Source organism: Pogona vitticeps, chromosome 4 (assembly GCF_051106095.1).
Source record: "Pogona vitticeps strain Pit_001003342236 chromosome 4, PviZW2.1, whole genome shotgun sequence".
Lineage (NCBI taxonomy): Eukaryota > Metazoa > Chordata > Lepidosauria > Squamata > Agamidae > Pogona > Pogona vitticeps.
Window position 1 is genome coordinate 26,874,360 of NC_135786.1, and position 26,048 is coordinate 26,900,407.

Below are 26,048 nucleotides of genomic sequence, written 5' to 3' on the forward strand. Positions count from 1 at the left end.
CAACTATGATAATGACTCTAAACGGAACCATAACATTAAATCTGGAAGTTGAGTCATGGCAACTGGACTTCTTATTAGGTTGGAATGCTTCACTACTCATCCCAAGTAGCCTGTTCAGTCTGAGGAGATTTGGTAGGAGACCCCTGATAAATCCTCCACCTTGGTTTCCCTTCCCCCTGGTCTGAATAGGCTCCTTAGTTGGACAAAAGATGGGAAGGGTGAGTAAAAAGCCCACTTATGCAGTCTTTGTCCACCCACTGTCATGGGTTGTTAACAGTGGTGTTTCTCGTGGATATGGTCCTGATCTTTCTTGGGACGGATGAAAGGGCAGCATGATAAACACAACAGGAGCAATATAGTATATGTGGTGGTCCAATGCAGAGAAGTGTTGGGAGCTCTACATTGGAGAAACCAAACAGCCAATAAACAGGAGAATGGCCCAGCACAGGAAGGGCAATGGCTCAAGACAACAATCAGCAGGACAAAGGACCCTAATTTGATGACCAAGATGTACTCATTTTGGATGGAGGAGAGGTGGTTTGAGGGGTCAGGGAGGCCATACATGTGCATATAGAAAAATCCCTCAATCAGCAGGGGTGGAAGCTTTAGATACAATATTGTCTATTTATCATGCTGCCCTTTCATCTGTCCCCAGGAAGATCAGGACCACACCCACCAGAAAGACCACTGTTAATGACCATTAATGACCCATGATAATGGGTGGAGAAGGACTGCAGATGTGGGATTTTCACTCCCCCCCCCTTTGTCCATCTTACAAGTCTATTCAGACCAGGGGGAAGTAAAACCAAGGTGGAGGATATATCCTACCAATTCTCCTCAGACTGAAGAAGCTACTTGGATGAGTAGCAAAATGTTTCAACCTAATAAGAAGTCCAGTTGCCATGACTCAACTTAGAGATAACGGCATCTGGATGACTGAGAATCTTCAGTCACATAAGGTTCCCAAACTTTGTCCCATAGACCACTTGCCAACTTACTTGTTTTCCATAGACCCCCTGCAAAGCTTTGATACAAGTCTAAACTTGCACCCCCAATTTTTTTCTCTCTGACGTGGACCCCCTGCAAGTCAAAATTGACCTCTGGGGTCCATATAGACCACTTTGGGAACCTATGGTTGAAGTCTAAAAATCTTGTTTCTGATTTTGATTTCAGATTTGTTAAACAAGCTGTATTTGATGCAATTCTCTGCAGAATAGAAAAGGAACGTGCAGGTGGCAATGGGGTGCTCCTGAGAATCCCATCTTTAAACAGCAGCAACTTTTCTAGTCCATTTTAAGCTTAGTAGCACATGAACAATGCCTGCCAAGTTCAACCCTTTTCTGTGTCAAGTTCAATGCTTTTCTGTGGCATAGTAGGGTTCACCACGCCTCAGGAAAGACTGTAAACAAAGACATAAAAAGCAGTGCAACTCCTCTAACTACACACTTGAATTATTCACCTGTAGCTCATTTCCATCTCTTGAAATCTACTGCACATTTTGAAGGAAATCTAAATACACGTTATGTGTATCTGCCCCAATTCCATCTCCTGAAATATACTGCACATTTTGAAGGAAATCTAAATTCCACCTGATGGTCCCGGCCAGACACTTTTTGTTCCTTTTATTTTAAGAAGGGAGAACAGTGCCACCTGCTAGCTCAATGAGCCACATGTGGTCACAACTGAGTATAGCTTGTATGTTTTACAAAGCAGAATCTCAACTAGTAAAGCAGACAATAGGCACATGAACTGCAAGAATCACTGGTTCAAATTTCATCTTTGCTATAAATTCAGTGGGTAGCTTAGGGCAGATCACTATATTAACGCTCCATTGGCAATATAAGTTGAACATGGAACTTATGAAATTATATATACAGTATGTGATCTCTGTTATTAATTAAAGGTGCCAAAGTAAAATTAAGATACCTACTGATCAATGGATATACAGATACCCTCTTTTGTCCCAAGTTCTTAGTTTTAGCTCCCTCACACTTCTTCCAGGTAGTATATATAAACTAGCTCAGAGTGTAGATTGTAAAAAAAAAAAAAAAAAAAAATATCCCAGATTCAGTATTCCCCCCCCCCCCCACCGCATAAATGGGATCTGGATGTGGAGAGATAGGAATACAGAACACATATAAGGCCCCAAATTTTGTATGCCTACTTTGCTGTGATGTGAACCCTTGCTTGCCTTGTCATAGAATCATAGAACACTGAAGTTGGAAGGGGCCTATAAGGCTATCAAGTCCAACCACCTGCTTGATGCGGGAATGCAAATCAAAGGATATCTGCAAGGCGATTGTCTTTCTCTTGAATGCCTCCAGTATTGGAGCACTCACAATCTCTTGAGGTAATTGGCTCCACTGTCTTACTGCTCTAACAGTTAGGAAGGTTTTCCTGATATTCAATTGAAATCTGGCTTCCTGTAACTTGAGCCCATTGTTGCATGTCCTGCACTCTGGGATGATCAAGAACAGATCCTGCTCCCTCCCTCTGTATGACAGCCATTCAGGTATTGTTATATCACCCCTCTTTCTTCTTTTCTCAAGGTTAAATATGCCCAATTCTTTCAGTCTTTCTTCATAAGGGTTGATTTCCAGCCCCCTGATCATCCTTGTCGCCCTCCTCTGAACTTATTCCAGTTTGTCAGCATCCTTTTTGAATTGTAGTGTCCAGAACTCAACACAGTACTTAAGGTGAGGCCTAATCAGTGCTGAATAGAGGGCAACTAGCACCTCGTTGGATTTGGAAACTACACTTCCGTTAATATGGCCTAAAATAGCATTTGCCTTTTTTGTAGCCGCATCACACTGTTGGCTCATAATCAGCTTGTGATCTACAACAATTCCAAGATCCTTCTCACTTATAGTATTGCTGAGCCAGGAACGCCCCCATCTTGTAACTGTGCATTTGGTTTCTTTTTCCAATGTGCAGTACTTCGCACTTATCCTTGTTGAATTTCATTTTGTTTTCAGCCCAGTGCTCCAGCCTATCAACATCATTTTGAATTTAGTTTCTGTCTTCCAGGTTATCCTCACATATAGGGATGGGGAAGCAATATAATTCATCTCCTTGGAAAACACTCCGAGTACTGGTCATTGCAAGAACGGTGTTCTGTAGACTGCTCAAGGCTTGGTGTTTTTTGTTTTGTTTTGCACAATCTTGTACTGCTGTTTTGTTTAATGGACAAATATACACATTTAAGATTTTGGAACACTGCATACTTCATAACTTTTAAAAAGATATCAGTTCTGTGCTTGTTGTGTGTACATTTGCTCTTGTTTTTCAAGGGAAAAAGGACATCTATTTAGTTAGTGGCAACATTTTTCGTGCAAATTAGAAGAATTGTTTTGTTCTTGGCTAGAGGCAAGTATTCTTGCAGTCTTCAAGTTCCTCATCAAGCCCTCTTATTGAGCAGGGATACCTTAAGGTGACGGAGATGAGGAATTTAGTAAATCTTTTTCATATCCTCACTCCCCTAACACAACTATTTCCTCCCCAGGATTTGTTCACATAATCATTAATACTCTGTGCTTTGAATATGCAAATTTAAGATGAACCAAGCAGAAATGGAGGTAAATAAGATCATTCGGAGCTGCTATTCTGTGTGATTCATTTGAAGTGACATGGACAAAAGCAGCCCAGACTTTACCTATTATCACAGAGATGTGAAAGCTGTTCAGAATGTCACACAGTAAATTGAAATTTATCCAATATTTTTTATTTTTGCAAATTTTCATTACTAATGTTATGGGGGCTTCTACTCTTTTCTACTTGTGTGTTTCAACTCATCATAAATGTTGAGGCTGAATATGCCAAATTCAGAGGACATGTGACAGTGTATCTTCTTGCATGTACTATGGAAAGCACAAGATGAACATCATTTTAACCTCCTGCAGGCTCCTATTTTCTAGTTATCTCACTGGTTTCCATGCACATGCACTGTAAGAAAGATGAAGTAACACATCACTTGTGTAATTTCAGCCGTCTAATATACCTTGATATATCCTTAGCTCTTAAATGTATTTGGGACATGGACGCATGGAGTTAGATGACATTTTCTTCCAAATAAATATGCTAAAGTTCTGAACCTTAGTGAACCTTTCTAGGAGAGTAAATAAGTTGATTTTTTAAATTTTTAAATTGCTTCCTTCCAAAACAATGACCTTTTTGGTAAGGAAGAAAAAATGATGAACCCAGGCTGTGGGCATCTTAAGATGTATGGAAGATGCATGTGCAATATATTCCACAAAATGTTCAAGAACTGGAGATCAACAACCTGGTTGGTGATGCCTACAATCTGGAACAGGATGGGCAACCTCTAGAACTCTGAAGATAGCACCCGAACCGTGATTCTTGGAAGGATGCTCTTGTGCCCAACCTTCCAATGACATACTTCCTTTTAAAATATTTTTAACTGAAAAGAGTCTCTGATTCTATACTGGCCTTTAAAAAATTACAATAACTTTTTGGATTGAGGGGAGAATAGCACAAGAGCAGAATTTTGGTTTTGCATGCCCTTGGAAGGCACAAGGGGACCTTCTAGAGTTTAAAAAAAATCAATATTTTTGGGTGGAGCAATGGCACTCCAGGGTGCTGGGAGTGCCCATCCCTGAGTTAGAAACTAAGAAATCCATTGTGGTGAATGTGCTACGTTCATTCTGTCGTATATTGGCTTTTGAATGTTTGTTAAAACCAGCATGAAAATATGTACATCTTTGTATAGAATTTCCTGTAATACAATGCTTTTTTTGTATACACTATTTCAGCTGGAGAACTGTTTGACAACATGATAGCGACCTAGTGGTCGCAATGACCAGATAGGCGGGGTATAAATTAAATAAAATAAAATAAATAAATGATGTATATAATACTGGAGATAACTAATTATTGTATTAGTTCATAAAGTATATGACAGGTAGATGTGTACTTAAAAGGCTGCTCGGTCAAGGTTTTGTGCAGGCACAGACACAACCACGTGTGATTCGCAGATACCATGAAGTAGTGGTATAAGTTAGGTAGATGTGCATTTAAAGGCAAAATGAACACATTTCTTCATCTTTCCCTATCTAATCCATTCTGAAGCCATCACCAAAACATCAGGGACATGTACTGCTCCACAGCCAGCTGTTTTGCCCTCTGGGGATAAGAACACACAGATGCTGGCATAGCATTAAGTTGTAGGAATTTATTTTAAATAACCTACAGTGATTAAAAGGGAATTCATGATAAAAATAGAAGATACTTGTTGAGGAAGGACTGCGGGAAACTTTTCTTTGCACCACACTAAGCTAACAATGCCTCTAAAACTAATGGATTATAGCAAAAAAGGGGTTCACATTAAAATTCTGCTTTATTTTTTTTAATTTTTTGTACACAATTACAAAAGAAAAAATAAAAGCCCTAAAATCTTAATTATTTTTCCTTATTTATTTATTTCTTTTTTTTTTTTGGACCAAAGCTCACTTCCCTCAAAATTTTATTGACCTGTGAAAGTTCTTTTTACACAATAAAATCTTTCAAGTAAGAGAGGAGAGAGGGAGGTTTCTTTTTTTAAAAAAGAAGGGAGGAAAAAAAACCTGCTGGAAGAGAAAGCAAAACCAAACCCACAAATGTGGATATTTCTGATATATATATATCTATATATATATATTTATTATGTACTCAGAACAAAGTATGATGGGAAAACATTTTGTTACAATTAATTTGTATTCATAATCCATTATCCCTCCCTAGCCCTTTCCTTCCTATCCTTTGCAAATCTACATGATCTTTAAGATCAAGAAGAAAAAAGTTTAAATATTTTAAAATAATTAAAAGTAGTAAAAATTCACATTAACAAAAACACCCCTACTCAAGTCAGGAAGGATCTTCCCATCATGCTTTGCTTTGAAGAGATGTTATGTTTTTATTATAAGTTTTCAATACCATGATGGCAGCAAGTAAAAATGGAAACAACGGAATGTTTCCATGGTGACCATTTTGGCTAGAGCCAGTGCGCCAAGGGCTTCAGTTATGTTAAATTAATGTGAGGGGAGGGAGTGGGAAATTAAGGAGTCCATTTTCTATTAAAATATAGAAGTTATTGCAAAAACCCTAACTGTAAAAACACACCAATATCTCATTGGATTCTGTGTACAGTAGCTAATGATTTCCAAGCTTTTCAGTGTAATGGTGAATTTGCCTGGAAGAAAGTCAACAAATTCTCCCATCCACTTGTCCTATCTCCAGAGATAAAACAAACCATACAGCTAGAATTTGGGTCTCTGAAACAGATTTACGTAAGTTGTCCATAGGACAACTGGCTCAGCTCCTCTAATAGTATTTCCAAGTGTATCTTTTCTCAACGATGTTGGGTATTTTCCTGGACATTTTCCCCCCCTCCCAATGCCCCCCTCCCCCAAATATAAAGGACAAGTAAGGCTCACAGTTTATCAATTCCTTAAAATCAGGCTACTCCCCCTTCTCTTTCATAAAAGACAGCCCATTAATATCAGGTTAAAATTCAAAGTCTTCATCTGCCATATCAATTGCCCAAGCAAATTTCTCCCGTTGAGTTTTGTTATAGATCTTCTCAATCGGTACTCCAAATTTCTTACACCTGGAAAGGGAGAGGGACAAGAACAAAGGGATGGGGAGGAGAGATTAAATGGTTAACAGCAATACTCATGGATATGCCAAAAATACATAGACCAACTAGAAAGGGCAACTAGACCATACTCAATAACCTTAGTCCCATTCTTCTAGTCCTCGTACCCCTGCACTCAGAATACAGGTGCAGTCCCACCCTTATTCTGCATGCAGGCTATTAAAAAAAAAGGAAAACAAGAGAAAGAGCCTCAGAAAGTTTTGTAAAACAAAGAGCAAATTTCCATATGATGTTCTGAAGAAGCTCATACAGCTCTTATAAACTACCCTCTCCGCATTTCAACATGAGCTAAGGAAAATGATCTATAAATAGATTATACGATGGGCTTCTGTATCTATATTCAGAGGATAGATGCCCTATTCATCCAAGTGTATGTATAAATACTCTCCTTCTTGCCTAAACATAATGAAAGAACTACGCCTATGGAACCTTAACACTTCCATGATAACCTAGTGTTCTTGAGAAACTCAACCATGCCAGCTTCCAGAAATTGCTTCTGCACTTCACCCTAGCATTATGTTTGTAGTTTTAATGGTATTTTGGAAGACTGATAAAAAGACTCATAGAAGCTGGATCAAAGGCAAGATCTAATGTACTTGATGTTGGATGTTATTACAATCTTTACCTGAATTAACAAAAATTTCCCACATGCTAATATGCAAAATACAGAAACTCTTAAGTACATTCAAATACCTCCATATAAACCAGCACAAGGACCCCACTACAAGTGTTTTTGGTGAATATAAGGCATTGATAGAAAATATTCACTACCCTGAAACAGCTGAGTTTCTAGACTGATGTTGATCCGCCATAGAAAACTCATAGGGCTACAAGCACCAGCTTGCCTGGGAAGCACGGCTTTGCAATATATAAATTCGATTACATAAACATGAAGCTTCTCTCCACACTAGGAAGTGGGCAACCCAATCTTTAGTTGACCCTGACCCAAACACACTCAAGCTTCATTACTTCTCCTACTCTCCTCTTTAAACAGCATGTACTCCATAACTCCTTCAGTGGGAATTCAATACCTGGTACAATGGTGCCCCGCTTAACAATTACCCCGCATAACGATGAATCCACTTCACAACAATGTTTTTGCGATTGCAAAATGATGTTTTAATGGGCAAAATCCGCTTTACGACGATCGATTCCCTGGATCAAAACAGCTGATTGTCGGGTTTTCAAAATGGCCGCTGGCTGTTCAAAGTGGCTCCCTGCTGTGTTCAGGATGGATTTTTTGCTGCATAAGCATCGGAAAATGGCCGCCCTATGGAGGATCTTTGCTGGACGCTGAGGTATTTCACCCATTGGAACGCATTGAACCAGTTTTCAATGCATTTCAATGGGCTTTTTTATTTCACTTGACGAGGATTTCGCTCTATAGTGATTTCGCTGGAACGGATTATCCTCATCAAGCGAGGCACCACTGTATATACAAACCCTTTTCTTCCTAACTGACAAAATTCAGCTAAATTTTCCGGCAGCTTCCCAATCAAGCTGTGCGTTCTTTGTTACTTGTCTCTACACTACCCCTTCTGCTAGGGCTGAATTCACTCTCTAGGCCCAACATTTTTTTGTTGTGTTACACTTATGCTGTGTTACCTAGATAGAGCATCATACATGATGGAGCACCAACTGGTGCATTTAGGCAACATCAATTTCAGTGATGCTCCTCAGCCACACTGGGGGATTCAGATACTGACTGAGTCTTTGTGGCGATTGGCTTCTATACTATACGCGTAGTATCAAAGCTGTGACTCCTGATATTTATGATACAGACCTTATGAAGCTACAGGAAGGTCTGAGTCTTGCAACACAACTAAACAGGATAGTTATGCTTTGTTGGCTTTAAGCTCAGCTGATCTGTTGGGTCTACTCTTGCTGGTTTACCTCTCCTATGGTCAAGCAAAGAACCAATTCCCCATGTGTGTAAATATTAGATAGCTGAATGTTTACACACACAGGGAATCATATCTGATATTTGGCAATATTTAAAAGCCAAACCAAGCCAAGCCAAAAAACAGAAGCAACAGCCATTAGGTTGTATGTGCAAGAATCATATTTTAATATGGAAGAACAGCTGTGTCTGTGATCCCTCACTTGTTCTTTGACATGGTACAGCCCAGACCTCATTGCTTCTATCCCAGTGTCCCAAACACACTTCAGCTTAAGCCTATACTACATTCTTATACATCACTTTTGGTGTGCATTTCTTGCATTCACAATGGATGTGCATTTCTAGCCACTTGCCAGATGTTTAGTATCTTTTAAAACTAATGTGCAACACAGAATTCTGACTCAAAAGCATACCAAGTCCACCCACCCAGTAATCAGCCAAGTTAATGCAAATATCATTTTCAGCAGAACCAAGTACCTGTGTCATTCCTGAAAAAGACAAAAAGATGGGGTTTGCAATCCCTCCTCCCTTTTCCCCAGGCAAGAGCTTACCAGGCAACAGAAATTCTAGGATCCAGATAATTTAATTTGGAGGTTCCCAAGGCAATTTGCTTATTTTCTTCTCGGTCTGTAGCTTGGACCTCCAACTTCATCAACTGCTCCTCAATTCTTTGTACAGCTTTCTTCTTACTTTCAACAGTCCTAGGGAAAAGAAGTATTTGAAGTAGATTGCTAAGCATAAAGCAAGGCCTATCAGGTAACTCTCTCATGGAACTGAAAAGCAACTGTCATCATTCCCCACTATTAAAATGTATCACACACTTTGAATGTTTATATTCTTTGGCCTCATAACCATTGTTTAGAATAGGTCCCCTTATACAGAGATGTACATACAGATGTTGCTAGTTGCCCCAAGTAAGCTGGAAAGATCTTGGCTGGGTAGAACATTAAATTAAAGGGTACTTTGCTCAATCTCCCCATATCACTTATCACATGAAGGTCATAAAGCCTTCACAATACGTTTAAATTGCACAGACCAGACTAGATTAATATGCTCCTCAGCTGTTGAACAGTTCCATAATACAGTGCAGTGGTTAGAATGGCCGACAAGGTCTTGGAAGAGCCAGGAACTAATCCCTACTGAGGTATGAAATTCACTGGGTGTCCCTGACCCAAATATTCTTTCTCAGCCTGACCAACTTGCAAGATACTGTGAAGATAAACTGGAAGGTGCACATCACATCCTGAGCTTACTGGAGGAACGATAGAATAGAAATGTACTTAATATGTAATAATAATAAAAAAGATCAGATGTTCCCGACTGGGCGAGTGAAATGAAACACATACACCAATGAGGAAAAGGGACATTTCTTAACAGTATTTAAAATGGTGCAGTTGTTTCTGATTAATGCAGCCACAAACTAGGATGATTGTCTAGATGGCACGAGGAAAAAAACTTAGGAAACGAGGAGCAATTTAGATTTAAAGAAACACAACTCTTTCCTCAGAATTTCTCACACACAGCGCATGTGCATGTTAAAATGAAATAGTATCACAGCAAGCATAATCAGACCAGTCATATACTGTAGCTAGAAAGGACAATGCACAAAAGGGGAACATGGAAATTATCTCTAGTCCTCTAGTCTGCTACACATTTTGCAGAGTGGACTTTGTGAATCCTTCCTGATTTGAAAGAGAAGGAAAATGATGAACCAATGCATGCCTATTCAGAAGTAAACCACAATGAATTCAGTTTTCAAGTGGTACAGAATGGCAGCCTGAATCACAGATAGAAATGGGCTCAGTATTCACCACAAAGCAACTATTCAAAACAGATATCTTATTCTAAGCCAAAGGTAGCACCACTGCCTACACTTGGATATACACAGGTGCCACAGCAGACAGACTCACTTTTTAGATTTCTCATCCCTCCGGATCTTGGCATCAGCTTTGGCGCTTTTTAGTTCTCTTTTTGCATCAGCCAACTGGTCCTTCTTGGCATCAATCTAGGCAAAATAACAATAAAAACAGGAGTCAAGAGGTGTGAAGTTGACAAGCTGCGAACTGGTGACAAAAGAAGGGCTTACTCTTTCTCTCTGCCCCCACCCCACAACCGTACCATATGTGAATGACATGCCTACCTATCTCCTCTATTGTCAATCTGCTAAAAAAAGGAGTAGCCTGAAGCTTGGTGATGGTGGTGGGAGAAGGTTGGGTTAATGAATGCACGTATGACTGTTACAGATAACCAACCAGCTCTTCTGTGTGGTCTCTCTGCATCACACAGTTGGATAATCACCACACAAACGTACTGGAGATATGAGCTAAAGTCACAAGATGGAAGAAAACCACCACAGAATCAAATACAAGATAATTTCTTGCCCAGAACATCAAGTCTATAAATGCCTGATGAAAGTAGATGGCTGGGATCATGGAGCTACATGGCAAGGGTCTGGCAACCAAAGACCTTAGAGTAAACCAAAGATGAGGCAAACACCATAGCAGAATAAGCCTTCAATTGTTTTGGAGATGTAAGATCAGCCAGAGATGTGATGGACACTACTGATTTATGAGGTGAAACAGGCAATCCTTTCTTGAAACAACCACAGCAGATGCATAAATCAAGGGAGCACCAGAAAGTTGTTGTCCTACCAATGTAAGTGGCCACTGCATTATAAACACTGAAGGAATGAGAATTTCTAAAGGCAAAACTGGGTTTTGGGGAAAAGCTGGTAAAACAGTTTTGAAATGGTAGCCGCAGAAGCGGGAGGAGGGCAGATAGCAGCAGAATCAACAGTGCCGCCATATTGGGAAATGACAGACAATGGCCTATTTATGCAAACATGGTGCGGGGTGGGTTGTAGGTTATTTGGCTATTGAAAAGGGGGATTGGGAAAAATTATTTTATAGGAATTGGTCAGAATCTGGTCACCCAGAAAGTTTTTCCATAGAGAACTAATCTTTAAGAGGTCTTGGGGCAACATCAGAAAAAGTATACCACCAGCTCAGCCACAGGTGGTACTTAAAATTACACTACTACTCTCCCTTAAGGGTGTATGCATAAAAAGCAAAACCTATAGAATGGGAAACCAAACTTCTCATTCAATGCAACTTTTCCACCTCTTCCCTATTTTTGTTGCGGTCCCCTGTGTTGCCTAAACTGCTCCTAAGTTGGTGATTCCTTTTGACAGAAGAGAACATACTGTAGAAAAATGTGGTTGGATGGAGGCATTGAAGACTGCCCTGTTCAAGCCAAAATGGAAAACCAGAATAAACCAGAATGAAAAACTAATAATCAAAGACCATCCCTTCATCAAAGTATTTTTCCTGCTTTTACAAGTTATTTTATTAACATGTCTTCTGACGTAAGCAATTCAGTCAGTAATGTGAATATGAGTTTTTCAAAGCAGCTTCTTAAGATGAGATAAAGGATTTTTGCAATAAAACCAAACACCATAAACATAATTAGTACATAATCCTGTACTTTAAAAGACTTACACATTTTATTGGCAATTAGCATACAGTTTTATAGACTATAACTTGCATCTTCAGATGCTAGCAAACAGGACAATCCTTTGAAAATGAGAAACATCAAGCTTTACTAGTTGAAAGATAGGCTGGCATTGAAAAGATAACAGAGATAACTAAAGTTAACCTCAGTTTATTTTTTAACCAAAGGGAAAGTAATTACCTTAGTCTGTAGATTCAGCATGGATTTCTCAAAAGTCTTTGGAGGCGCCCTCTGGTGGTTACAGAGAATAGCAACAGCTCTATTGGCACGGTTGTAAGACAGGATTTTTGCTGGGATGTTATCTTCGGCTGGAACAGTTAAAAATGAAGAAGTAAAATGTGTACTTTGGTAAAGAAAGGTTTAAATAGCTCTTATGGATATGCCTTTGTCATCAATATATCATTATTTGACTGAAGCACTAACAGACAAGTGGGATGGGAGACATAAGTAGTAGCAGAATATTTGGGTGAGAGACGGATTCTACCTGTTTCTCCTAGAGACTGCTTGACCATGGAAGACTTGAAAGATTCACTAAGCAACTTGGCTAACTATATTCCCATAGAACCCAAAGTTGTTAATTTTAAAGATATCCCAAAATTTTCATACATTTCACTTCTGGATTGCCACAGATACATTACTATTTCGTTTCAGTGAGCCTTCAAACATTAATTTATTTATAAAACCTCAGTGATGTTGAGGAGTGAGATTTCAAGAAATATTTTGAAAAAAGCTGCCCGTGAACAAGATGCATAGAAATGTGATATATTCTAGCCTAAGCTCTGGGGACTGCATCCGTGACAAGGTGACAATCAAAAGGACAAAGGACTAGATGGGCTAATCTAAAAACACTTACAAGTGGTGAGCTCCTTCAGCTGCTGTTGTAGCGTAATAGAGGCATTATATGTTCGGAATACCTTGGCAGTAAGCCCCTCCATAAGGTCTTGGAGATGCTTATTTAAGATGCTAGTCTAAAGGTGAGGGAAAAGGAAGGAAAGAGGAAGGGTTATTCATTGAATCTAATACTACACTGTAACAATTTCTCAACCACATATTAGAATCTTTCCTATTTTCAGAGTTTGGGGATGTTAAAAAGTTTTCGTTGGACCTCAACTTGCTTTCCTAGAACAAAAATATGAATCCAAGAAGATACATGATTCATACCCAGAGCTCTGCAAGGAGATATGCTAATTCCATGAATAGGGTATGTACATGAACTCCGCTATGAGAGACTGCCAGGCAAAGACATACCACCTTGCTTTACTGTTATGTTGCCTCCCGCAGCCTCAGAAATGTAAGCTGTGTTGCACCTCCTTGCAGGACTAGGCCCCTGGGCAGTGTGACTCAGCTTTCTCCAGCCAGCTAGTCCCAGTCCTTCCCCCCCCCTCGCCACACACAGTGTGCCCCACTGCTTGGAGCTGAGGGAAATAAAGTGAATGCTTCAGGGGATGGGTTAGCCCCTTTGGTGTGGAGCCACTTCAATGGGGAGCGGAAGATAAGGGTCACTTCTGCCTGATAAAGGGGAGGAACAGGAACGACTTTACTGCTTGCATGTCCCCGCCTCAGTTTTTATGTGAGGTTTTGGTCTGCCTAGGAGGAATGTATTGTTAGATAAGGGAGAGGGACAACATGAACCAGGGAGTTCCCATTAAAACTGTTCCTGACAGGAGGAGATATGGAGCAGAAGACCAGTTTCAGCACTGTCCAGGAGAAGTCCACAACCAAGTGTTGGTTGCCCCCAACTTGTGTCCCATTTCAAATAGTCTTGATACCCTGGCTTAAAACTGCTGCTCTTAAATGCTGGGACAAGTAAAGAGAAAATCAATGTTTTTAATTTTATTTTACATCTGCTTTTGTTTTAAATCTTAATTACATTTCTCTAGGAAAGACAGAGAATTTTCAACTGTGAAGATTTCGAACAATGAAGTTCACTGTATGTAATACTGATATTCCAACCAAGCTGGTCTGAAGGTTTCGAGGTTTTCACTTAAGGACAGGAAGAGGAATGTTTTGTCCATCAGGGACCATCTTCCCAATGAGACATTTGTTGATAGCTGCACACCAGCTATCAACTGAACGAGTTAAAACACCTATATAGAGATTAATACAATAAATTCTGAAACAGCATTAGAAAAAATTAGGGTCAAAAACAGAGCCACCCACATCCCCATTCTGTCCTTAAATGGCAGCCTGACAGGACAGATTTCTACTTTGTTTAATATAATTGTCTGCAGGAAGTAGTGCAAGAAATTGGCCCCTGCCCAGGTCAAGAGTAAGTGGAAAGTACTGATTTCACAATAATTACTCGGAAAGCCCTCTCAGAGCCACAGTTGTACACAGTAGTCTTGGATAACAGGTACAGAAAGGCACTTACGTTGAGCCTGTCAAAGAGGTCATCTTCAGGCTGCTTGTTCTCCATGAACAACTGAAGATTTTTAAAAACCTACAAAGGACATGCAAGGGAGAGAAGTAAGCATGATGCAAGCAAACTGGATGATCTGCTGGCCTGACAGTGGGGCAAAGTTCCCTTGATTAATTCATACAACCTCCTGTGAACATGTTGCTTAATAGACACCATACTTTTCCGTACTATAGAAGTCTATTTGTGGTATTTCTAAGAAAGAAAGAAGACCTTTGGCTATTATTCTTCACTGATGAAAGAAAACAAAAACAGATTAAATTATTTAAAGAGGCAAATCAAAGGACAGTAGCATCTCTCCAAGGAGAGCATGGTTTTTAGTATGGGCTGGGGAGGAAAGAAAACCATCATAAAACTGGAATACTGTATAGATAGTAAAAGAACATCTTTAAAAAGGAGTTAACAAAGCTATTATTCATGAACACTAAATGGAACATCCATATTCAGTGGCAGTGTGCCTATGAACACCTGATGCGAAGGACTTTCCAAACTCTTACCCTTATTATGACAAAAAATCCTTACCCTCTTCTCTACAGGGACTTTGTTATAGTATCGTATTGAGTCTTTTCCAAGGAAGTCAAACTCTACTACATATTCTTGGCCATCCAATTCTGGGTGCAGATTAATATGTTCCACGCGGAGGGAGCAGCAGCCCACTGTGTCAGCTGTCTCCCCTTCCTCTTTCTCATTACCAGCTCTCAGAGCAAGCTGCAAAGACAAAGCAGTGAGAGATGGCAGAAAGATGTCACAAGCAGCAATCCAGGCAGATAGAAGCACTTTAAACCACACAAGTTCATCAGGGACAAGCTGTATCAAGCTTCCTTGAGCTAAGAAACTGTGTACAGTACTTAAAATTCCAAGGCATGTACTCAAATTTAACTAAAGGATTACACTAAGTTTTGTTGTAAGCAAAAAGCCATGTTCTCTGTTTAGGAGTCCTGGGACTATAGCTATTATAATTATAGAAATTGTAAAGCTCTACTGTTTTCCCATCTTTGTTTTCAGAAGAGCTACTGTACAAAGTTCTGTCCACTTCTGGTGCCACACTGTAAAGGTGTTGGCAAGTGGGGAATGGCATGTATGGAGGGATGTTCTAGAGAAAGTAGGCAGAGCATAACCTTCACAAATGTATCATCAACTCAGAGTAGTTACAGAAATCTCCCATTTGCCAGAGGAAGCTTAGCCCAAAAACATATCCGGGATACATCCTGGTCATTGACTATTAACAATATCTCCCTAGCTTTCTTCCGATGCCATCCTACTGTTTTTTCCTGAGCTTTAATAGTACATCTGTTTCAACTGTTTAAGAGATCCAATGCGACTACGTTCAAGAGCCCTACAGATTTACTCAAAGAAAAAGGAGGGGGATGAAAAAGGACTCACTTTGTCAATGAAGTACAGTGCAACAGCTCTTTGCCGGACTTTCATCTCTTTAGATTTCCAGTCTTCTCGATACTGATTTCGAATTCTATCTACACATTTCTTCAGTCTTCGAGCTGTTTCATATTTCTGCCAGTCCTTCTCACCCTGTAGAGGCAAGAACAAGGAACAGTATGATGGACTCTTCAAGGGTAAGAGGGCTCCAGTTCTGAGACAGGGCATTGCTTAATGAGTTTTCAGAACATCCTCATTGTCAATGTAAAATATATAATTTGGCTCTTGACAGCTGCAAGTCAGAAGCACAAAGTAGGTATAGGACTTGTTCTGCAGTGAATGAAAAATGAAACAAAACAGGCTCCCCCCCGCTTTTGGTGGTCAAATAAGAGTCTGATGGAAACAAATGGTTCTTTTCAAGGAAGAGAGGAACCATGAAGATTTTATTCTTTTGTTCCCTCTCTTTTATTTCTTTTCTTTCGCCCATGTATGATTGTAAATTTGACTGATTAATTTTCCATCCAGAATAGCATCACAGGTGCAAATCTGCGCAATATGACTGTGCTGGTAAGCACCAGAAGGATTGGGCCTGATCATGTCTTATCATTTGGGCTCGCTCTCCAGCTATCCCCCATCTGCTTGCTGTAAGCAGGCACATGTGCTTTCATTTGCACACATTATCAGGTTCCAATGTTGTGAATAAAAATCACCATCTGTTACACCCCAGTGCCATGGACAGTTCTTAAATGGCCAGAGAACTAGGACCACAGCCGCTACATTTACTTTGCCTAGCTCTGCAAAGTAGAAAACAAAGAAAAAAAAACACTTGTAGGAGATGGGGATCCAGGCCCCTAGAGTGGGCACCCACATAAGAAAATAAAAGGAAGGGTTTTTAGGATGCCATTTCACTGGGAAGAAAGGTTGTGGGAAAAGTGGGGAGAAAGGCATGCTTGCTTCAGGTGTGAGCTAACAATACATGGAGTGGGAATAGAGGAGGGATGTGTGGCTTGGACAAATAAGGTAATGATCTCCCTGATGGATACAGACCTTTGAAACTAGACTATATAAATGAAACAATTTCATTTGGCTGCTGTTTGGTTTCTTAGTATAATAGGAGGGACACGTACTGGGAAGGCATTGTAAACTGCAGCTTTCTTCATCACACTTGCAGCCTGGGTCATCTCCTCATCATGGACTGCTGCACAACAGGTGTGCAGTGGCTTGTTTCTTGTCCCAGTGCTTGCAAAATGTGAAATCTGTTGGCTGCTGCCTTGTTTCTTTAATGTATATACCACTTTCCAGTCCAAACTTGAAAAACCTTGTAAGGGCCAACGTTTCCTGCTTATGCTAACTGGCTAAGGAAAGAGGGATCTTAGGTAAAAAAAAAAGATGTGCTAACTGGCTAGGAGCTGGACTAGGGAAGAGAAGTGGATGACAACTCCTCTTGCTCTTCTGATACAAGCTCAAATGGGTTGGTTTTTGACTGTCCAGACACCCTTGCTTGCCTTTGGAGTACATTAATTATTTCCTCTCTACTTTTTAGTGTGCTTGTTTTGAAGGATTTCTTTTGGAGCATTAACACCCAGAAAACAAATGGGGAATAAATGAAATGAAGTGAAACAGGTGGTCCCTTTTGTATCAAAAGAAAGGGACTGGTGCATGAAATAAATAATACTGATAGAGACACACTTCCTCCTGAAAGAAACCAAAATGAAACAAACAAAAAAGTTTTTGCCGTGCATATCGCTAGTGCACATCTGGTCAGAAAAAGTGCTTGAGATAAAACAATCTTGGAGTGGAGTCACATACACATAACACACAAACAGTACTTTCCAAATCTCTAGTAAAGTGACATATTCTTCCATGCAGCCAAAGAAAGAAGCAACTTACAAACTTTCACACAAATTCTCACCTTGATTCTAGAACTTGGGTTCAACATGATGTACTTAATAGAACCTTGGATATTTTCAGTCCATGACACCAACCAGGTCACCTTGTTATCATGCCGGACTTCTTTCCATTTATGTCCAGGGGGAGGTGAAGGGACTTTAGAATCTCTGTGCCAAAGAACACAGGAAAGATTTTAAAAGGGGAAAAGCTATGGAACAACTCATAAAATGCCAACAGAAGAAACTAACATATTATTTATTCAGTCTGGTTCAGGTAATTTAAATTGGCACTATAAACCACGACAACAGCCACAATATGAACTGCCAACATAAATGAGATACATCTACAGCTCAAGCTTGAAAAGCTCTCATAATTCTTTGCTTTGCCTCCTGCAAAGTCCTGCTTAAGTTCTTGTAATTTTATATCTAAAAAGGAATCCAGGCCCACATTACTCTTATCAGTGCAAAATCCAATCAACTCAATCTAGCTCGGACAGATTACAGACTAATATTTTGCTTGCCCTCTTTTTACTGATGAGAATACAGTAGTAAGAAATTCAAATGGTAGCTAATTTTAATAGTACATGTTTGCAGATGCTACATCTGTCATAAGGCCACAGCCAACTGGCTTTGCCTTCTCGGACCGCATCCCCCATATTAACTGTCAGAATCAGGAAATGTTAACAAACTTGGCCTGATCAAAGAATGGGTCTGCCAAAAATGTAGTAACAATTGATACTTCATTCTCTCTCTCTCTCTGAAGTAGGTATGCTTCTGAAATACTTACTCTCCATATTTGTTAATATGCTTTTTTCTTTTGCGTATTATTGTGAACATGTATGTTGCATAGTTTTGCATTTTATACATTTTTAACAACAGGAAGTAAAAAAAGAGAGAAAAAGTAAAAAAAAGTAAAAAAGATTTGTGAAAATGGTGGATGTCAACAACACAACAGATTGGAAGAGGAATGGATAATGGTCTGCCCTCTGCTGTCAACTGCCTGGGCTGCTGTGCTGACTATCAAGGAAGTTAAAGATTCTTACTTTGTGATCAGCATGGAAACCTAATGGAACCAGAGAGAAATCCAGGCCTCTTCTGCAAGCCCTCTGTGTTACTGTACTAATCGGAGTTTCATTTCTCTCTGGCCAGTACAGAGGCTGAGCCAGAGAAGAGTGCCTTCTCTGCCTGCCCACTGCATTTCTATGTTGAATACGGGGAAAGCAAAGTTCCTTCCTATTCATAGAACATAGGAACAGAGTGCACTAGCAAAGAAGGCATAGAAATTCATTAGGCTGATGCAGCAGACACTGTCAGCTGACAGGCTTAAGTACTGAGCACAAAGAACAATACTTCCATAACTAGTACAAAAGCTGATGAAGGCTGGCAAAGCAGAGACAGTATCCTTACTTTGCCAGACACTATACTGCATATGGAGAAAGGGCTTTCATTCCCTCCATGGATAGCACAGATGCCAAACATAAAGCTGAAGGGGAACACAATACTTTGCCTTTCCTTCACCAGCCTACTTGCTATACACCTGGAGGGAATTCCATGCCTCACCTATAAGGAATTTCCAGAGGATTTTTTTAAAAAAATTCCACATATCTACATAACTCAGATCTTTCTCTGTTCCATATCTACCTTCACCCAGACATATCCTTCCCAAACATCTCATTATAAAAAGAGAATGTTCTGGTCCTCCGGCAAAATAGTGTACATTTTTTTCCGGCAATTGGGCTTGGAGTAATTCATCTAATGTCTTAAAATATAGACTCCTATGCCTAGAATGGTTTGGAATTTCAAGAGATCCAAAACAGCAAGCATTTAAGATGGATCCTATGTTAATACAGTATTTCAATGATTCCGTTTCAATGTGGCTGTACTCTGTTCAACAGTCATTGAATGGTACATGAAATACCATGACATCTACAGGCCACATGGTTAGACTCTTAGCCTGGACAGGAGATAGACTGGGTGCCAAAATGTAGCTGCTCTAAGCTCTCTGAAAGAAAAGTTCAATAAGTTTATAACACTCATCATTTACTATTAGTAGACTGATTTGCCAATCCAAATATCTGAGTTTTGCCAGTTCAAACTATATACAAAATAACAACAAACTGGGCAAACATGAAAGTACTTTGTGAACTTCCACAAAAAGTACATATTTGGCACATGTACTGGTATGTGTTGGTGTCCATCTCCTACACTGTCTTTAATTTGAAAGAATATTCACCATAGGAAACCCTGGACAGAAAGTGAAAGATTGTATTTGAGAAAGAGGTTATCTGGGGTGAGCATTATCATGCACTGTAACTTGAATCTATTCCTAGTCTGTGCATGAAGTATTCCAAACTCACTTGCTACAGTTGATAATGATGTCCTCAGGCATTATACGTCTCTTCAGCATGCCCATTTTGGGATGGTTGCCACGCCCTCTGAAGAGACCAGGAGGTTCAATCTTAAAGTTGGCAATTCTTTCCTTGTGATTATCCATAATACAATAACCATATTCTTTTAATAACCTCTCATTCTCCTCTTTAATTTTCTAGAGAGATAGACAGACACACCATGAAAAACAACATTGAAATGTACTAAACTATTCAGAACCAGAATTTCAAGCAATTCCTTAGGTCCATCCAAATTCCACACAGAGACCTTGGCTATAAAAAGGATTTCACGAATACCACAAGTATACTGCAAAGAAACTGATTCACAGAGATTTACAATCACATGTTGGATCTATACATTGCAAAAAGGTCTCAAAATTTCTTAAGCAGGATTCTTTGTGCCTTCTGAGGTCCTAATATTTGAGAGACTCCAAACACAATCCTCTATATGTTTATTCAGAAATAAGTCCCATTAAATTCAACTGTGGAATGGCAATACAATTGGTTATAAGCTACCCCTTGCAGGCTTCCTCAAACTTTGTCCAACAGAACATACAGGGAGTTGTTTCTAAGTAAACATACAAAGAGTGAGCCTCAGCATCTTATAAATTAGTTTTACCACCTCTTCCTACCTGTGGAATTTCAGTCCTTTTTTTTCATTATACCATTTGGTGTGCACTAGAATATAATAGGTTTTGGATAGTATTGATTCTGTCTTCGAGTGACTCATGTAGACCAAACTACCATCCATTTTGAAGTCTTTTGCAACACTCCTACTTCTTTCCCTCACCTCTTTAATACTGTATCTTTGATGAGATGTAAATCTATGAGTAGGGATTAATGGCTGAAATCTTGTTGGCATAACTATACCAGCAGAAGGCTGATGATAAATTTTTGAAATTAAAGATTTTCTACTTCTCATTCACAGCCTCCATGGCTCTTGCATAATCCTTTTAATCATGTGGAAGCCATGGGAGCTGCAGGATGGGAGAAGTGTCTTTAATGTCATTGCGGTGGCTGTGACTTTCAATAATTAAAGACCTCCGCCCCTACTCCCATGACTTTGAGAATTAAAAAGATGTCTTCAACCTTTTAGAATTAGCTTGAGGTAACAATTTTCACTTCCAATATTCAACCATTGGTTATGTGTGAATTTTAGCCATTCCTTGATAAACCTGGAATTATTGCTGGCTAAAGTATAAAATAAACCAACACAGGACATGTCCTACTAAAATCACTGATACTGCAATTGAAATGCAGCACTAGAGGGTGTATCATTTATTAATATGAAGGAAAGAACTTTTTATTGTTTCTAATGAATACATAAAAGCAGCAGGTCTATTCCTAACTCTCTTCCCACTGCTGGGAGTCTTTGGAGTTCTTGTGTCACAGGATTCCTCAAAGCAACAGATTCTTTTTCTTTCACTTTTCATACATGATGCTTCCTCACAAGGTGCTATCAAAAACCACCAACTGGAGACCAATATTCTAACTCTTATGGAACCCACAGTTTCCAGTTACGCAATTTCTGTAGAGAACTGCAAAGGAGCCGCAGAACAGATGAAAACTTCTTACATGTTCTTTCTTGTAAGAGATTCTCCTAAAGTGCCAGTTTCTTACTAAGGTTGCAGCTGAGCATCACCTGTGATACTATGAAAAAGTACAAAATCCAAAGCAAAGCAACAACACAGTGAAGTGTGGGAGTCTTGCCAAATACTTTCATCCTTTCAAAGCAGGAGAGGAGAACCTTTGGCCCCTGAGGTATTTTGGACTTCAACTTCCAAAAACCACACCCAATTCAGACTATGGGAACTGAAACGCAAAATACTGGTTGTGCCAAAGATTGGTTCAGCTTACCCAAAGGCTTAGCTAGAAGCATGTTTGCCAAATTGCAATATTCCATTACTCTACTTAGTGAAATGAAGAACACATTGTATGATCCAATGGATTTTGAACAGGTGGTAAAGCAAGGAAGCAATAATATCAACCATTCTTTTCAGCTTGTAAATCTTATATAGGTATGTTCTAAGGCAAGATACCTGTTTCTCGTCCTTGGTCATTTGTTTTCTAGCTTCAGACTGAGCTTTGAAATACTGACTCATGTGGGTGAAGTCACATTTGCTGAGACTGGTTATGATACCCTTTTCTTCTGGAGTCATTTCCTGCAGGAAGAAAATTAGGTCTTTGAAGTAGTGTCAAGGACAGAAACAGCATTTGATGCTCATTCTCTGTAAAACCAGTTTGGATGCTCTCATGTTAGAAATAAGAATGGTGAAGTTCCAACCAAAAGAAGGCCAGATGGAGATTCAGAATGTTACAAATTATCTATTGTAAATTGCTTTTAGAGTCCCTGCTGGGTGGGCAGACAGGCAATAAACAAATGCTAAAATAGAGAGCGCTCAAGAGACAACGCTTCAGGTCTACCTTGCATGAAAGAAATGCAACCTATTAAGTCACCTCTATTCTTGTATAGGGAGATTTCCAAGAAGCTTTAAAATCTTTTAAACTCTTAAATCTTATATTTCAACACTTTCATCTCAAGAAATGGAGTAAGCAGAAGAGAACAGAAGAAAGTTTTGAAGGAGTAAAGGCACATTTCTATGTAGTACAAAATATGCTTAGATTCTAGAATCCCTTCACAGATATCCCATAATTAAGCTTATCAGATACAGTGGTGCCTCGAAACACGTTTTCCCATTGAAATGCATTGAAAACCTGATAATCCGTTCCAATGGGAACGCATTGTCATCATAAAGCGAAAATTCCCATAGGAAACATCGTTAAGCGAAACGCGGTTCCCAAGCGAAGACAGCCATCTAACGAAACAGAGACCATTAAAAGACTCGTATAGTGAAGCAAGACCAAGCTGTCAAAAACATCGTAAAGTGAAAAACAGGGACCTAAAATTTAATTGTCTTGCGAGGCAAGGTCCCTAACATTGTAAAGCGAAAATCGCCCATAGGAAACATCGTTAAATGAAGTGCAAGATCGCTCCGAAAACCTCATCGTAAATCGAATTCGTCGTTAAACGAAGCAATCGTCTAGCGAGGCACCACTGTATTGCCTATAGTAGATGGGATTTTTTCCACTTAAAAACTAAGGCAGTCAGCATGCCTTGTACCGCAGGTGCCTTGCACCTCTGCAACAATCCCACATTCACTCTTTATTACAAAGGTACTCCCTTATCGTAGGAATTCAGGATCACATATAAGGGATAATGTGACTTTATATCCTTAACTATGCATAGTAGCCTAGCCTGGAAAATTAATGTCCCCTTCAAGGAACTTAGGCAAGCATGCAGTTCTCACTACATCCATTTATCTGAACAACCACCAAAAGAGTATGCAGTGCTGAAAGCTCTTGGTTGGTCCAAGATCACAAGAGAATCAGAGTCACTAGGAATTTGAAACTGAGACCTTCCAGTGGTTACCTAACCACTACTCATCATTCTGATCATATTTTTTTCCAGCTTACATGAACAGAAGAAAATGCATGCTCAGTTTCCCAAACTCTGGCTATCCTGCCACTTTGTGCCAGTCAATAATTGCCAAGAAAATACTTCTATTCCACAGAATATGAATACAGCTTCCCTTTAACAGAGAGCACCTTCACAGTACAATTTGTTGCCAATCCAGGAAATGACTGAAAGAATTAATAACAAAGCTGGAGCTGAAGAAAGTTAAGACAATTTTGGCTTAATCAAAACATGAGATGATACTGCCATCACTAGTTATTTCAGCAAAAGAACAGACTTTGAAATACCGAGCGTTCTTGTTGTATTTTCCAGCACTGAGATATAAAGAGCAATAAGCACATATGCAATGTCTCTAATATACTCTGTAAAGCTCTGATTGGCTAGATCATGGCAACCGCAAGCAAATAGAAGAGTAATATAGTTTCACTGCCCTGAAAAGGTATATCAGGAAACTAATCTTCAGGATTCTAGGATTTGTTTGTGACTAAAACCTATGTTCAATGACAATACTGATCACCAAAATGAGATATACAAAATTTACTTGAATGAGAATATAACTGAATTCCTGAAACTGCAAAAAGCATTTCACTTTGCACATAAAAAAAATCTACTCTTCAGTTAAAGCACTACAAAAAGATTCTCTGTACACAAAAAAGGGATGGGACATCACTTTATACAACAGCTTGCAAACCTTATATAGGTTAAGTTCTGTAGTTTACACAGCATCAACATTCAGAGTGTTAAACATCCAAACCATTGTTTTTATATCTTTTGCCAAGACTCCCTATTAATATTCCTCCTACCACTCCTATGCAAACATAGCACGAGATCTCTGCATACATGTTTCTAGCTTTTCCACCAACTTCTCTTCTCCCCACTTCCCACTGGTTTTCATTAGCCAAACTGACTACAGTGGTGCCCCGCTTGACGATTACCGTGCTCCACGATGAAATCGCCTCACGATGAGCGATCGCAAAACGATGATTGAATGGGGAAAATCCATTTTATGATGATCGGTTCCCTGCTTCGGGAACCGATTCTTCGCATTACGATGATCAAAAACAGCTGATAGTCGGGTTTTCAAAATGGCCGTCCGCTGTTTTCTGGACTTATTTCCGGAAGACAGCAACCAAAAATGGCTTCCCCATGGAGGATCTTCGCTGGAAGATGAGGTATTTCGCCCACTGGAATGCATTGAACCAGTTTTCAATGCATTTCAATGGGTTTTTTTCTTTCGCTTGACAACAATATCGCTTAACAGCGATTTTAATGGAATGGATTATCGTCATCAAGCGGGGCACCACTGTATAGCAAATTCTCTTTAATCCCTTGATTATTCCTTCTTTCTTACTAGTTCAGGTTGCACGCTGTACAGCGATCAGTGTTTTAGTGTAAGAAAGGGCTGGCCAGTAGTGGAAGGAAAACAAAGCTAAGAAGAAATGGTTTCAAATAAGCCTTTGACAACCAAATATTTACTGCAAAACCTCAGACACTAAATGAGCTACCTGTTACTCTTTTAGAAACAACTGGCATGTAGGTGGACTTGGCAGTTTGCAAATTAATTAATTAATTAATCAGATGAAACTGAGCACTCTAACCCGTCCATGATATGATCTGTACCTTTCTCCAGTCTTTGAAGAAGTTTTTCCTGAAGACCTCCTTTGTAGTGTATTCATGATCAAGCATTTTTGCAAAAAACGTTGCAACTTCTTCGGCTTTGGGACTGAGCTTCATAACTTTACCTACAGAGAAAACAATCCATGAGGAAAAAATAAATGAGGTAGCATCCTATGGATGTTCATACCCACAGCCAGTCTACTCCTCTTACCTTAGAAAGAAGGAATCCAGGCACATCCCTACCCAGCGTTGGCCCTCTGTGAATATACAATGCACAGCCAGAATAATAACCCTACAGACAAGTTATAACATAGCCTTGTGTTTCAGGGTTAATCTGGGCCCAAAGAAATGATGAAAAGAAGCCCACTGACTTCACTTCAAATTCTATGCAGGCAGTATAATTTAATGTCAAATTGCCTAATCTGTGTCTTAAAAACATACAGCATAAAAAGCAGTATTAAATGTGCACAAAATATTTTTGAGAAGTAACTAGTTGGCTATTCTGGGGCAGGAGTCTGTTTCATTTTGAAAAGAGAAAACACATTTTCACTCACATAGTGGAAAGTCCTCCTGGATGAAACTGTATTGAGGAACTCTGCTCAAAACACAGTCTAAGTATATTTAAAGTAAGTAAGATGAACAAGACTATGCTGTACAGATAGCAGGTACCTCAAGGAATCTGCATGCACAGTGGGACTGCTAAATGTCTCTGATTTGCTGGCCTCTTGCCTCTCTTTCAGTGAACCAGCATTTTTTTAACATTAGCGGGGCCTCCAGAAAAATACTGGAATATTCCTGCCTAGATCTCAGCTGCTTCATTACATATTCCCA

General features: G+C 39.5%; 1 protein-coding gene across 1 annotated transcript in view; it reads right to left on the bottom strand.

Annotated features, from left to right (window-relative positions):
* Window positions 1-5,168: 5,168 nt before the first annotated feature.
* TOP1 (DNA topoisomerase I) overlaps window positions 5,169-26,048 on the bottom strand; it is an 82,625-nt gene continuing 61,745 nt past the window's right edge. Inside the window, exons 10-21 of the mRNA XM_020789227.3 lie at window positions 25,221-25,342; window positions 22,165-22,287; window positions 20,096-20,283; window positions 17,762-17,906; window positions 15,859-16,002; window positions 14,998-15,183; window positions 14,431-14,499; window positions 12,913-13,027; window positions 12,240-12,367; window positions 10,460-10,554; window positions 9,101-9,250; window positions 5,169-6,601 (exon numbers count right to left, since the gene is read on the bottom strand). Coding sequence (XP_020644886.3) covers window positions 6,499-6,601; window positions 9,101-9,250; window positions 10,460-10,554; window positions 12,240-12,367; window positions 12,913-13,027; window positions 14,431-14,499; window positions 14,998-15,183; window positions 15,859-16,002; window positions 17,762-17,906; window positions 20,096-20,283; window positions 22,165-22,287; window positions 25,221-25,342 — 1,568 coding nt within the window. The 3' untranslated portion in view covers window positions 5,169-6,498. The remainder of the gene's footprint in view (window positions 6,602-9,100; window positions 9,251-10,459; window positions 10,555-12,239; window positions 12,368-12,912; window positions 13,028-14,430; window positions 14,500-14,997; window positions 15,184-15,858; window positions 16,003-17,761; window positions 17,907-20,095; window positions 20,284-22,164; window positions 22,288-25,220; window positions 25,343-26,048) is intronic.